The sequence below is a fragment of the Hyperolius riggenbachi genome, chromosome 1, assembly GCF_040937935.1.
Source record: "Hyperolius riggenbachi isolate aHypRig1 chromosome 1, aHypRig1.pri, whole genome shotgun sequence".
NCBI lineage: Eukaryota > Metazoa > Chordata > Amphibia > Anura > Hyperoliidae > Hyperolius > Hyperolius riggenbachi.
Window position 1 is genome coordinate 290,099,356 of NC_090646.1, and position 15,643 is coordinate 290,114,998.

At 45.2% G+C, this 15,643-nt stretch overlaps 1 protein-coding gene across 1 annotated transcript in view; it reads left to right on the plus strand.

Moving 5' to 3' along the window:
* Nucleotides 1-15,643, plus strand: part of LOC137548484 (myosin heavy chain, clone 203-like) — an 85,818-nt gene that overhangs the window by 35,621 nt on the left and 34,554 nt on the right. Inside the window, exons 7-8 of the mRNA XM_068271155.1 lie at nt 12,285-12,505; nt 14,091-14,229. Of these exons, the coding sequence (XP_068127256.1) occupies nt 12,285-12,505; nt 14,091-14,229 (360 nt within the window). The remainder of the gene's footprint in view (nt 1-12,284; nt 12,506-14,090; nt 14,230-15,643) is intronic.

The window sequence follows — 15,643 nt, forward strand, 5'->3', positions numbered from 1 at the left end:
CGGAATACCTTGGGGTGTCTTCTTTCTAAAATGGGGTCATTTGTGGGGTTCCTATACTGCCCTGGCATTTTAGGGGCCCTAAACCGTGAGGAGTAGTCTTGAAACGAAATTTCTCAAAATGACCTGTGAAATCCTAAAGGTACTCATTGGACTTTGGGCCCTTTAGCGCAGTTAGGGTGCAAAAAAGTGCCACACATGTGGTATTGCCGTACTCAGGAGAAGTAGTATAATGTGTTTTGTGGTGTATTTTTACACATACTCATGCTGAGTGGGAGAAAGATCTCTGTAAATGGACAATTGTGTGTAAAAAAATTAACAAATTGTCATTTACAGAGATATTTCTCCCACCCAGCATGGGTATGTGTAAAAATACACCCCAAAACACATTATACTACTTCTCCTGAGTACGGCAATACCACATGTGTGGCACTTTTTTGCAGCCTAACTGTGCTAAGGGGTCCAAAGTCCAATGAGCCCCTTTAGGCTTTACAGGGGTGCTTACAATTTAGCACCCCCCAAAATGTCAGAACAGTAAACACACCCCACAAATGACCCCATTTTGGAAAGTAGACCCTTTAAGGTATTCAGAGAGGGGCATGGTGAGTCCGTGGCAGATTTCATTTTTTTTTTGTCGCAAGTTAGAAGAAATTGAAACTTTTTTTTTTTTTTCTCACAAAGTGTCATTTTCCGCTTACTTGTGACAAAAAATAATATCTTCTATGAACTCACTATGCCTCTCAGTGAATACTTTGGGATGTCTTCTTTCCAAAATGGGGTCATTTGGGGGGTATTTATACTATCCTGGAATTCTAGCCCCTCATGAAACATGACAGGGGGTCAGAAAAGTCAGAGATGCTTGAAAATGGGAAAATTCACTTTTTGCACCATAGTTTGTAAACGCTATAACTTTTACCCAAACCAATAAATATACACTGAATGGGTTTTTTTTTATCAAAAACATGTTTGTCCACATTTTTCGCGCTGCATGTATACAGAAATTTTACTTTATTTGAAAAATGTCAGCACAGAAAGTTAAAAAAATCATTTTTTTGCCAAAATTCATGTCTTTTTTGATGAATATAATAAAAAGTAAAAATCGCAGGAGCAATCAAATAGCACCAAAAGAAAGCTTTATTAGTGACAAGAAAAGGAGCCAAAATTCATTTAGGTGGTAGGTTGTATGAGCGAGCAATAAACCGTGAAAGCTGCAGTGGTCTGAATGGAAAAAAAGTGGCCGGTCCTTAAGGGGTAGAAAGCCCTAGGTCCTCAAGTGGTTAAAACAAATACCAGTTCCCTGGCAGTCCTGCTGATAACTTTGGCTGTAGTGTTGGCTGAATCACAATCCTGATTACAATTTTTTTTTTGGAGCAGCAGGAGTTGTCGTAGGAGTTGTTGTAGGAGTTGTCGTAGGCCATAGGACCTAGAGTTGGTTTCACGGCGGTCATCACAATTTGGGGGGGAGCAGCATGAGTTACCAGTTCCCTAGCAGTCCTGCTGATAACTTTGGCTGTAGTGTTGGCTGAATCACAATCCTGATTACAATTTTTTTTTTGGAGCAGCAGGAGTTGTCGTAGGAGTTGTCGTAGGAGTTGTCGTAGGCCATTGGGACCTAGAGGTGGTTTCACGTCAGTCATTATAATTTTTTTTTTGGGAGCAGCAGGAGTTGTCGTAGGCCATGGGACCTAGAGGTGGTTTCACAGCAGTCATTATAATTTTTTTTTGGGAGCACCAGGAGTTGTCGTAGGCCATGGGACCTCGAGGTGGTTTCACGGCAGTCATTACAGCAAAATTTTAATTTAGTCTGTCCAATCTTCATCATGAATCAGTGAGAGGGGCCTTGTAATTGTCACTGATCCATGACTCATTCATTTTTATGAACGTTAGTATGTCCACAATATCTGCGGACAGACGGGTCCGTTGGTCGGTGACCACCCCACCTGCAGCACTAAATACTCGCTCAGAAAGAACACTGGCGGCGGGGCATGCAAGAACCTCCAATGCATACTGAGCGAGTTCAGGTGAGGTATCCAGTTGTTTTGTCCAATACTCCATGGGGTCATCATTACTTTCCATATTGTCTGGAGCACTCGCCGACCCCAAGTAATCATTCACCATACGGGCCAGCCTCTGGCGGTGACTACTTTGCCTGCTGGTGGTGCTGCTGCTAGAAGAAGTATCTGGCATTGGCTGATAAAATTCCTTCAACATACTCAGCAGGTTCACATATTGGCTATTGGTGCTGCTGCAGGGACTTTTGCTGAGCATGATGAGGCTTGGTAGCTTGGGCCCAGGATACGCGTTCAGGAAACGCATCTTCTACCCAACGAATAAGGGCATCCCGGATGTGGCTCATCCTGGCGTCTGCTTGGGAGGGGGGTATGAACTGCTGTCTGCCGCATTTTCCCCTTGCACCAAGGAACTAAGAAGGTGGCCACCCACATGTCGAGCCTTAATTTTAAAGTTTTAATCTGGGGGTCCTTACGGAGGCACTGGAGCATATGCGCAGCCATAGGGAAGAGATGTCTGCCATTAATCACCTCTTCCTGGCTGACAGAACTGTCGTCATGCTCCTGCTCCACACCATCAGAATCTTCTTCCCACCCCCAGACAATGGGCTCTTCCGCTTCCACAAACTCTGCCTCCTCATCCAGGACTTGAGCATGCTCACTACCTCCCCCACTTGACTGACCACTGTTCAGTAGGGCTTCCTCCCCCTCACTGCTCCCACAACCTCTCCAGCATGTGGAAGGTGGAGTTCCACTGCGTCGGACAATCTGAAAGAAGCGTATGCTGTGGCAGGCTATGGCGGCGCTGCAGCAGTTTCAAGGCCGAGGTGGCAGTTGTGGAGTGACGGATGTGGGCTGACACTTTTCGTGCTAAGGCCACAGCGTCCTTCAACCCATCAAAAGTTCGTAAACATTTCTGGACTACAAGGTTGAAGATGTGGGCCAGGCAAGGTAAGTGAGTGTAGTCACCTTGAGAAATGGCGGCCAGCATGTTGGCATAATTATCAGACACCACTACACCTGTCTCCAGTTTTTGGTGGGTCAGCCACTGCCGAATCTAATCCTGTAAGGCTGCAAGGATTACAGATCCAATTTGCCTGTTCTCGTCCATGGATTCCAGTTTCAGCACTGCTTGGCATCGATGGTGCTGCAGACCAGTGTAGGAGCGGGACCACTTGCTGGGAGGCTCAGCAATGGCGGACTGGCCTTGAACAGAACAGGTAGCAGAGGGAAGTACAACAGGCCTCCCCTTCAACCCACTTGGCGGCACCGCCAGCTGAGATGCCACAGATCTTGCACCCTCTTTAGCAGCACCATGGATGGTGACCCAAAGTTAGATACTTTCCCTGCCCATGCCTGCTGCTCCAGCCGTCCATAGTGAAGTGCACCTTGCCACTGACAGAGTGATCCATAGACCGGTCGACACACTCCACAATGTGCTGGTGAAGGGCAGGGATAGCATTCCTGGAAAAATAATGGGGGCTGGGGATACGCTATTGTGGAGCAACACTGTTCATCAGTCTGTGGAAGGGGGCACAGTCCACAAACTGGTAGGGCAGCAACTGTTGGCCCAACAGCCTTGCCAGGAACGCATTATTTTTCACAACAAAAGGATCACTTGCAGGAAGCATCCGCTTCCTCTGCAACATTTCTGGCACAGAGGCCTGACGCTGGAACACTGGGGATTCAGAGGAAACCAACGAGGGTGATGATGAGGTGCTTGCCGAGGTCTGGAGTCCTCTACCAGCCTGGCATGCAGAGGGATTTGAACTAGAATGGGACTGAGCAGGTTGGATAGGGACAGGACAAGTAGAAAAAAAAGAGGAGGGGCCTGTTGCTGCTGCTTTTCCTCCACCCATCTTATTGTAATTTTTTATATATTCAAACTCCCGTCTGTGGTGGTTGCGCAAATGACTTATCAGCCCTGAAGTGCCGAACCCGGTGCCCGATTTGCCTCTGCTCACCGATTTACGGCACACAGAAGAGTCTGCCCTGGATTCATCCTCTTCCAGAACAGTAAAATAATTCCATGCAAGGGACGTGCGTGCACGTGAAGCAGTGGTGCGAGTGGTACGACCTGTTCTTGCACGTCCATCCTCAGCATTGGACTGGTGGGTACTGACAGACGGGAAAGCACTTACAGACTGCTGGTCAACCGTCTGTTCTGTTTCTCCATGCTGCTCATGCCTGCTAGTGCCTAACCCACCAGATAGCCAGATAGCCCACCATCATCCAGTTCAACCAAATCACTGGAACCCATAAGGGACTCTTCTGGACCCTCCACCTGGCCACAAAACACCTCTGTATTTGACTGGTGGTGATGTAGATTGGTGGTGACACAAGCTCCCAGTTGTGATGGATTACTACTGGATGAAGAAAACACAGGGGCCATTTCTGTCACCATAGAACCCACCACTTCTTGGGACCTTGGTCCCATGGTCTCCTCCAATGCCTCCTCCCAATCCTTCTCCACATCTCTCTCAACGACATAGGTGTGCTTTACTTCTGGAGGAGAGTACTGGGAGGAAGCAACCTCATCAAGAGAAGCAGCTGCGGTCGGGTTCTGGTCATGAGGAACCTGGCGGCCACTACTGGTGCTGCTGCCACTAGCTATAAGTTCCTCAGACTGGGTAGAGGGTTCCTGATCTAAATAATCAACAACTCTGTTCGCCTGCTGCTCTGTCAAAATGTTCCTGCGTCTGAACAGAGGGAAGACATCTCTGACCAGGGGGGAACGCTTCCTGCTGCTGCTGCCACCCTCAAACTTCACGTGATCCACCAACACCACCATCACTCCATTCTCTTTTAGGAGTGGCAGGAAATTGCTGCTGCTCTCGCTCCATTGCTCTGGGGCCAAAAACTTTATTGGGGAAGGGGTATGAGTGACATAACCAAAGTAAAATAAATATAGAAAATAAATAAAAAACAAAATAAAAAACAAAAAAAATATGAACTTCGAAAACAAACAAAAAAAACTTGCACTACACTCAACTAATCAATCACCTCTCTCACTCTGTCAAACACTAAGCCTGCAGCCTGGCTGGCTCTGTCTAACCCTCTCCACACAGCAACTACTAGTACATTACACTACAATCTATCACTCAAACTAACAATCTACTGTCACTCTCTCACAAATACACCTAACTACTAATACTAATATAGCTCACATCAATCTAATTCTCTCACACAGTCTTTAAAAAGACTTTTGTTTTATATACAGTCTTTAAAAAGACTATTGTTTTATGTTGAAACAACTAATATGGGTCTGTCTCTCCTCTCTCCAACACCAGACTGAAACCCACAAGCTTTCGTGACTGTCACACCTCTCTTATATACAAAATGGGTGGGATAGCTGATGATATGTAGCTAGGAGCTGGTTGCTAACGTAGGATTGGTTGGTTTTTGTTAAGACTCTAATTGGTGCAGAAATTCCGTTTTTAATGCAGAAATCATCATGTTTTAAGCTTCTGTGATGGGTCTATCCCTGCTCATTGGCTAATGCAGCTTTTACACGCTTCTGTTTGAAATTCTGACAGAATTCCGCGTAGAAATTCCAATATTTCCAATTATTTCCGATTAGCGATATAGCTTTTCCGTTCCGGCTCAATGGAACGGAATTGCCAATTTCCGACCGGAATTGCAGAAATCTCCATTCCACGGAATCCGACGAGCATCCCTAGTCCTGTCCTTGCCTGCTTGGACATAGGAGGAGGAAGATTACTGGCAGTGGCACCTTTATTCCGTTGTGCTGTAACATCACCCTTAAACGCACTGTAAAGCATAGTTGCCAGCTTGTTGTGCAAGTGCTGCATCCTTTCTGCCTTCTGGAGATTTGTAAATATCTCCGCCACTTTGTGCTTATACAGAGGGTCTAGTAGCATTGCCACCCAGTACAGGTCATTCCCCTTGAGTTTTTTTAAACGGGGGTCCCTCAACAGGCTGGACAGCATGAAAGACCCCATCTGCACAAAGTTGCATGCCGACCTACTATCCATCTCCTCTTGCTCTTCCACAGTGATGTCAGGTAAGTTCTCCTCCTCCTCCCAGCCACAAACAATACCACGGGAAAGGTGAGCAGCACAAGCCCCCTGTGATGCCTGCTGCGGTTGTTTTTCCGCCTCCTCAAAAAAAAAACACCTTCCTCATCTGACTACTCTTCCCCAGATGACTCTTCCTCCTCCCCCCTCCTCTGTGCTGCCACAGATGTTGATGACTAATCTTCTTCTGGTTGTAATGGTTCCCACAACTCTTCCTCCTCTTCCTGTTCACGCTCCTCTACAGCTTGATCCACCACTCTAGGCACGGCATGCTCCAGGAAGAAAGCATATGGGATCAAGTCGCTGATGGCGCCTTCAATGCGACTCACCAGGTTTGTCACCTCCTCAAATGGATGCATGAGCCTGCAGGCATTACACATGAATGTCCAGTACCTCGGCAAGAAAATCCCCGGCTCCCCAGAGCCTGACCTTTGACAATAGGTGTACAGATAGTCGTTGACGGCTTTCTCCTATTGTAGCAGGCGGTCAAACATGAGGAGTGTTGAATTCCAGCGAGTCGGACTATCGCAAAGCAAGCGCCTCACTGGCAAGTTGTTTCTCCGCTGAATATCGGCCAAGCGCACCATGGCCGTGTAGGAACGCCTGAAATGCCCACACACCTGCCTGGACTGCTTCAGGACCTCCTGTAAGCCTGGGTACTTAGACACAAATCTTTAGATTAAGCACATGTGCCATGCAGGGTACATGTGTCAACTTTCCCAAACTCAAAGCCAAAATGAGATTGCTGCTATTGTCACACACCACGTTACCGATCTCCAATTGGTGTGGGGTCAGCCACTAATCCACCTGTTTGTTCAGAGCAGCCAGGAGAGCTGCTCCAGTGTGACTATCGGCTTTGAGGCAAGACATGTCCAAGATGGTGTGACACCATCGTACCTGGCATGCAGCATAGGCCCTGGGGAGCTGGAGGTGTGGAGTTGAGAGGAGATCGCAGCACCAGTAGAGTAGCACTGCCACTCAGCCGAGGAGGAGGAGGACGACAGCGAAGAGGATGTAGCAGGAGGAGTAGGAGGAGAAGGAGAGGAGGCGGCAGCAGGCCTGCCTGCAAGCTGTGGAGGTCTCACAACTAGGTCCGCTGCACAGCCACGTACTCCCTGCTTGCCAGCAGTCACCAGGTTGACCCAATGTGCCGTATAAGTAATGCACCTGCATGACTGTGCTTTGCAGACCAGGCATCCATGATCAGATGGACCCTTGACCCAACTCTGTGTGCCAGAGATGACACCACTTGCCTTTCAACATCACGGTACAATTTGGGTATCGCCTTTTTTGAGAAATAATTGTGGCCTGGTATCTTCCACTGCGGTGTCCCAATCGCCACAAATTTTCGGAAGGCCTCAGAGTCCAGTTATCAGACGCCGGGCAAGGGGGTGAGTGGCAGGCATTGGCTTTATCTGCTCAAAGATTTCCTTCATAGACACCGGGCTTCTGTGGGCAGGGGAGCAGGAACTGCTCAAGGTGAGAGGTGGAGTGGAGGAGGGTGGCTGTGAAGGTGCAAGGGATGAAGCGGCTGAAGATGCTGCACCTGAAGGAGGAAGAGGAGGCAGAGGGTGGCTTTGCTGTTGTGTGCTGCTTCTCCTCAGGTGGTCATCCCATTGCCGTTTGTGCTTTTTCATCATGTGCCTTCATAAGGCAGTTGTCCCTACACAGGTCTTGGTCTTTCCACGGCTCAATTTTTGGTGGCAGAGAGTACAGATCGCATCACTGTCATCTGAGGCATACACACAAAAAAATGTTCACACTGCTGAGCCCTGGGATGATGGCACTTTGGTGGTGGCAGCAGCAGCTGACCTTGAAGGGCATGTTGGCTGGCTGTCCATAGGTGGTGATACATGCCGCCGGACACTGCCATGAGCTGCTTCTGATGACGAGCTCCCCCTGCTTCTTTCAGCAACTCGTTTCCTCCTACTCCTCTCTGACACCCCTCTGAACTGTCCCCCTGGTCATTGTGTCTATTGGGATCCCATGTGACATCCATGGCAGTATCATCATCATCATCGCCATCATCATAATCATCCTCCTCAGCTTCGCTTGTATCAGAAACCTCCAAAACTGCACCAACAACAGGTACTTCATTATCCTCACACCTTACGTCCATACTGACGCCTAACTCAGAAATATGAGGTGGTGTAACTTGCTTAGCGCCTTCATCTTGTTGTAACAATAATGGCTGTGAATCAGTTAATTCCCCACCAAATAACTGCTGCGAAGTGTCAAATGGAGCAGATGTGGTGCTAGTAGTAGTGCTGGTGGCTGCGTAAGATGAGGTGTTCTGTGGTAAATAGTCAACTACGTCCTGACAATCTTGGCAGTTGATGGCATGTGCCTTCTTAACACTGTACTTTGGTCCAGGGCAGCACGAAATCACGTTAGCACGACCTCGAACAGACCTGCCGGGTGGCCTGCCTCTGGCTCTGCCTCTTCCTGTTGTTTTGTCCATATTGGGGGGATGAAGTGAAAGGTATGCACTGACTTGACTAATACAATGTGCAGTCACACAGATGCAGTGAAAGGTATACACTGACTGCTGGTATAATACAATGTGCAGTCAGTCACACAGGTGCTGTGAAAGGTATGCACTGACTGCTGGTATTATACAATGTGCAGTCACAAATGCAGTGGAAGGTATGCACTGACTGGTATATAAAACAGTGTGCTGTCACACAGATGCAGTGAAAGGTATGCAGTTACTGCTGGTAGAACAATGTGCAGTCACACAGGTGCAGTGAACGGTATGCAGTGACTGCTGGTAGAACAATGTGCAGTCACGCAGGTGCAGTGAAAATGGATGCACTGACTGTTGGTATATAAACCAACGTGCTGTCACACAGGTGCAGTGAATGGTATGCAGTGACTGCTGGTAGAACAATGTGCATTCACACACAGGTGCAGTGAAAATAGATGCACTGACTGCTGGTATATAAACCAGCGTGCTGTCACACAGGTGCAGTGAATGGTATGCAGTGACTGCTGGTAGAACAATGTGCAGTCACACAGAAGCAGTGAAAATGGATGCACTGACTGCTGGTATATAAAACAGTGTGCTGTCACACAGATGCAGTGAAAGGTATGCAGTGACTGCTGGTAGAACAATGTGCAGTCACACAGGTGCAGTGAAAGGTATGCAGTGACTGCTGGTAGAACAATGTGCAGTCACACAGAAGCAGTGAAAATGGAAGCACTGGCTGCTGGTATATAAAACAGTGTGCTGTCACACAGATGCAGTGAAAGGTATGCAGTGACTGCTGGTAGAACAATGTGCAGTCACACAGGTGCAGTGAAAGGTATGCAGTGACTGCTGGTAGAACAATGTGCAGTCACACAGGTGCAGTGAAAACGTATGCACTGACTGCTGGCATATAAAACAGCATCTGGTCACACAGATGCAGTGAAAGGTATGCAGTGACTGGTATATAAAACAGCGTGCGGTCACACAGATGCAGTGAAAGGTATGCAGTGACTGGTATATAAAACCGCGTGCGGTCACACAGATGCAGTGAAAGGTATGCAGTGACTGGTATATACAACAGCGTGCGGTCACACAGGTGCAGTGAAAAGGTATGCACGGACTGGTATATAAAACAGCGTGCTGTCACACAGATGCAGTGAAAGGTATGCAGTGACTGGTATTATAATACAATGTGCAGTAGTCACACTAGGCACTGAATGTGCTGGGCCTGGCACAGTATAGCAATTAGCAAGGGCCAGCTGCGAAAGACAGGACTGTATATGCAGTGTCAGTGGGCCACACACACACAAAAAAAAAACACATCATTAGAACATTAGCTCTCAAAAGAGCTGTTTTGATGGTGCTTTTCAGCAACAAATATCAGCAAGGAGCAAGCTAACAAGAGCCTAACTAAGCTTTCCCTTTCTCTGCAGCAACCACATCTCTCCCTTCTCTCACTAAAACAGCAGCACGCAGAGTGAGAACATGGCCGACACTGCTGCCTTTTATAAGGAGTGGGGGGGCTCCAGGAGGGAGTGCAGCCTGGTTGGCTGCCATGTGTCTGCTGACTGTGATGTAGAGGGTCAAAGTTTAGCCCAATGATGTAGTATAGGGGGCGGGTCGAACTCGCATAAAGTTCGCGTTTCGACGCGAATGCAAACTCGCGTTGTTCACGCTAACAAGTTCACGTTCTAACCGTTCGGGCAATCTCTACTTTAAATGTCCACAGTAGTCTAAGGGTTAATTTTCTTGAACTTATTTTGTATGGTAAGAACAAATTTGTGCTATTTCTGTAACACTACATTAAAGGGAATCTTAAAGTGTACCATTAACATTCAAAAATAAAAGTTTTATACATACCTGGGGCTTCCTCCAGCCCCATGCACAGAGACATAGCTAAAGTTTTTTGCACCCCGGGGCAAAGACAATTTTTGCGCCGTCCTACCCCGGCAAAGAAATGGTGTGACCACGCATCAGAATCTGAGCATGGTCATGGGTGGAGCCAAATGTACAAATGCTGTTTATCTAGCCAGATGTGCCCCCCCCCCCCCCTCCTCATTTAGATAGTTAAAAGTGCCCTCTTCCCTGTTCAGATAGCCAGTGTGCCCCACAATAGATAGCCAGATGTGCCCCCCTCTATACAGCAGAAGACTCACTAGCTCCAATGTTACAGTGACTCTGTCCTCTGCAACATGCCCAGCATCCTCTCCTTGGTAACAGAGAAGAGATGATATCATTCAACATTGCAGTCGGTGAGTCTTCTGGTGTTATCAATGTTTACTCACCCCACAGAGGGAGGGAGAGCGGTGGCACTTCAGTTGGCCAGCAAGCTGCCTCTCACACGTGTGGGTGCGGTAGCCGCACTGAGCGCCATCACAGTGCTGCACCCTGGGGACATATGTCCCCCCTTGCCCACCCTTAACTACGCCCCTGCCCATGCGCATGGATCGCTCCCATGCTGCCATCCTCAGCCATCTCTATTGCCGGTACTGGGTCCCGTAACTTTGGCCAGTCACGGCCAGTCTGTGCAAGAGAAATGCGCCCTCTACGTATTTCTCCGGCAGCTGCCTTTACGTATCTCTCCGGGACCCGGTACCAGTGATAAAGATGGCTGAGTACGGCAATGTGGGAGAGATCAGTGCACATGGGGCTGGAAGAAGCCCCAGGTATGTATAAAACTTTTATTTTAACATCTCTTGTTTCCTTTAAGCCTAAAAAAAGCAGTTCAACTTACCTGGGGCTTCTTGTAGCCCCCTGCAGTCATTCTGTGCCCATGCCGTCAGTCTGCAATCCTCTCATCAGCTGTATCGGCCTTCCATCAGCTGTATGTGTAGCCCTAAGCCGCACGCTTCCTCATCATGCTCCTGTGCACAGCAGTGTTCTGTACATGTGCAGTACAGAAAACTATGCTACTGAGCATATGCAGAATGCTCCCTGCTACGGGAGTGCAATCAGGATGTGCACAGTGCATGCGCAGTAGGCTGCAACCACCCATCACTGGCCAGCTTTGAGGGGGTCACTGCTGCTAACTGGAGGGTTGTGGATAGACAGCGCAGGCACAGGATGACTGCAGGGGGCTGCAAGAAGCCCCAGATAAGTTAAACTGCTAACTGCTTTTTTTTTTTTGAATGTGAAAAAAGTAAACCATCAGTGTTTATCCTCATAAAGTAATTAATGGTGCACAATGAGGTTAAAGAGGCACCCTGGTGTTATATAAAATTGTTTAAAAGCAGTTTAAAAACGAAAATAAATTGAGGTGGCTTACCTCAGTAACGAAAAATCTTTGTAGTGACAAAAGATTGTATTAGTGATAGCACAGGCAACGCGTTTCATGGGTCTGAGCCCGCTTCCTCAGGCCACTGACAGTGCCAAACTAATAGGGAAGTTCAGCTAAGGGAGCCTCTAAGTTAATGGTGGTTTGTGTGAATATTATCATAGACCATAAAGGCGGGTTTTTGTTTTCTTTTAAATGAAAACTTTTCCCCTTACAATTAGATTTTACTACTTGAAAGTAAACTGTCATATTAGATGATTTAAAACATTGTGTTTAAAGAACATAATGCAGCCACAAATACTGTAACAATATTAAAAATACTAAAACCTTAGGGCATTAAAACATTTGCTGCATATACTTGTCATTGGTAAGCCTATCAGTTAAGACATCTATAAAAAGGGCAATGGTAAACTGGTGTCAAAACATTTGTTCTATCCATATAATATCATCTCAGCTGCTACAGGGTAATTCCTGCATGTCTGTATATTAATTGACAGATTAATGAGGGCCTCTGTCTTGAAGCGTCATCTCTAAAGAAGCACAGTCAGACACTGGAAAACACAATTGAAGGTACAAAAAGTGAAAACAAATCACTCCAATCGCAAGTAGAAAATCTGCAACAAGAAAAACAGAGCTTAATATCCCAGAAGGAACTTCTGTTTGAAATAGTGAAGAAAAAAGAAGAAAAGAGGCGGGGGATTAAAGAACAGAAAAAAAGGTATGTGGATTATCCACATGAGGTGCCTGTCAAGACACATCCGAGCGAAATGAGTGACACTGAGAAAATGGTAAACTGTATAGTATTCAGTCTTATCCTGTTACATTTGTCAGTCTATACTACAGACACACTTAATGTTATAAATTCATATTTTCTACACCTTTTCTAACAATATTACTGTCAGGGATCATACCACAGCATCATTCTAACCAGAGGAGAGATAGGGAAATATATCTAGGTAGAACACAGATGTGATACAGTCACCCCGGTCTGCAAAACTGCCAGCCATGAGTAGGTGAAGACTGTTCCAAAATCTAGCAGTACAGACATGGACAGGTAGTTGCAAAGAATGGAAGTCTGGACAGCCATAATATAGTTTCACAACCAGTGTGTTTTATTTTAAGAGTTCACATAACTTTTTAGTTAGAAGTTTAATAAGATTAGTATTTATTGTCTCTAATTTACATGCCAATCACTACACATCCTGTTATTGGAATAGTTATTTCTTCTCAGGATATGTATTTCGGATCTTACATGAGTTTATATTAAATGTACCCCTTGTGATCATTGGTGAGTAATTCAGTAAAAGTACCGGTAGATAGCAGACAGGAGGCTGCAAATGTTTGCACAGAAGCAGCAGACTACATTTTTTCAGGTTTGAGAAAGAGCTCCACCAGAAACATGTAGTATGTAATTTGTGTGCTCTAACACAACATCAGGACGCACTAATCTGTGTACAGTGAAGGATAAGGAAAAAAATGGGAATGAAAGAGGGACATACTGAGGCATAAATAAACGTGCAATGTGAGCAATAAAGACATGATAATTGCCAAACCAAGAAAAAGACCATATGCCCGAGAAGGGACCTATGCAGTTTCGGAATCCCTGTGGTGACTTTATTTATGATGTTATATGATTGTTGATTTTATTCACAATATACCATAATTAAAAGTTATGTTTTAACTGTACACATTTTCTCCTTTGAGCCCCCTGCCTCTCTTATCTCCTTTGTTTTGATTGTTTGCTTTAAAACAAGCAAGGGTTGTGTAAGCTTGTTGTGTTCTGTCTTTATTTATTGAATTAAGGTTTACATCATCTATAATATATGCAGTAAGTGAACTGCCGGAGTGGTGGACCTGCTGGTGCTGGTTTGTTTTATCCAATTGGGAGATAATCACTTTACTGATTCTTGAAAAGGAGTAATGGTCCAAGCCAGACTGATGTCACAGTGTTGAGTCCGTGTTTACCCCTTTCTGATTAGCAGCCAGGATGCATTATAGCTTGTTGGCTTGAGGCAACAATGTATTACTTCTATCTATAGCAAAAAAAACTACAGGATCCAGTCTGGAAGTCAGGGGATAATCCTGAAACAGAACTCTGGGAAATGAAGACAAAAGAAAGCCTCAGATACTCTGTCTAACTTTAGCTGTTTCATCATTTAAAAGGCTGACCAAGTGATAATTGATTAATTTTCCTGAGGATAAACTAGTATTTAGCTCACTGAAGTTTTATACACTGCATACAGCTTGAAATGCGATAATTTCAGAATGAATATACATTTAACTTTGTTGACAATTTCATTCAGAACTCCTAGACAGGTCCAGGGACATAAATATGAAAACAGTAACTGCATCAGCTCTGTAGATGGCAATTTGCCTTCTGAATTACCACGAGTGTCAAGTCTCAGAAGTTCCATAAGGCCAGCAAAGCTGTGGAGAAAAAAGGTTAGTTGCACAGTAAAAATTTTCTATATAATGAGATACAAGAGGATGTGCACTGCTATTTCTGTCACGAAAATCGTTAAATTTAAAATATATGTACACATAGACAAATAAGAAGCACATTTCTCCAGAGTAAAATGAGCCATAAATTACTTTTCTCCTATGTTGCTGTCACTTACAGTAAGAACTTATCTTGTCAGATTTCTACTACTTACTGTAAATGCTAGCAACATAGGAGAGAAGTAATTTATGGCTCATTTTACTCAGGAAGAAACATACTTCTTATTTGTTTGTGTTTGAAATTTTAAGATTTTTTAAGTAACATACTAATGATGATAAATAATGCCTTCCAAATGGAGAACAGTTAAAGGTCTTGTTTTTTTAAATTTGGATGGGAATAGCTTGTCTAAGCGTTCCTAAGTACAGATGTAAATGTTTCCCTGCTTATCTCTTCCTTTGCTGTTCTAAATGTACAGTATCTCACTGATGGGGTCAGGGAAGGGAATCATGAGATGGGGGGTCCTTCTCCCTACATATGTCAACCCTGTGTGTACTTTCTATCTTTTGCATGTGACTGGCATCCTTAGCTGTCTTTCTCTCTCTCTGAATGAGCTGTCCAGATAACGTGTGGGGCTTTCAGTGAGAGGTGTGTCAGGAGACCTGGGGTGCAGCTAAGCAGAAAGAAATGTATGTCTTATCTGCTGTTAAACATTCTGTACTAATGTGTGTGAAACTTGACACCAAGCGGGATTTTCTGTCAAATAAAAATAGTCTGTAGTCTTCTGAAAGATGCAGAGACCAGCAGTGGTTGTGATGTTACATTTCAAATAAAAAAAACTCACCTCTGCTAATGAATGCAGCTAAAACCTACACAAACCAAAGTAAAGTTTTTGGCTCCAATTTTTAACATGAAAAGTAGGAACATGCTTACACAGCTATTAAATAATACTTAGACATAATCTGTACATTGTTGTTTTATAACACTTGCTTATTGATAGTTGTCCATTAATACATCACACGTACTGTAAGCCTAAGGATAAGGCTCCTCATAAGCACAACTCCTTGTTCTGGTTTGAAAGGTACCAGTCAAATCAAGTACCAAGAAAGTTCATTTTTGCATGAGAGATCAGTGCAGTAGGCCAGGCTCCCTATAACTGAGAGGTGGTGTAATGCCTTTTGAAGGCCCTGATACAGCTGTGCTCTATTTAATATTTTAGCATTGTGCAAACTCTGATACCCGGGTCGCCTTGTCACTGGAATTGCTGGTTCTTGAGGTGAAGCATCCATGAGGATAATTCATTAAATTAAATTACTGTTTGTCCTTTAGTCAAATCCTTAAGTATGGCTTTTTCACTGACAAAAAGAAGGTGTGAACTGCAGAACTTTATGAGTGACAGACAGTAGGTTTTGTTGTGGC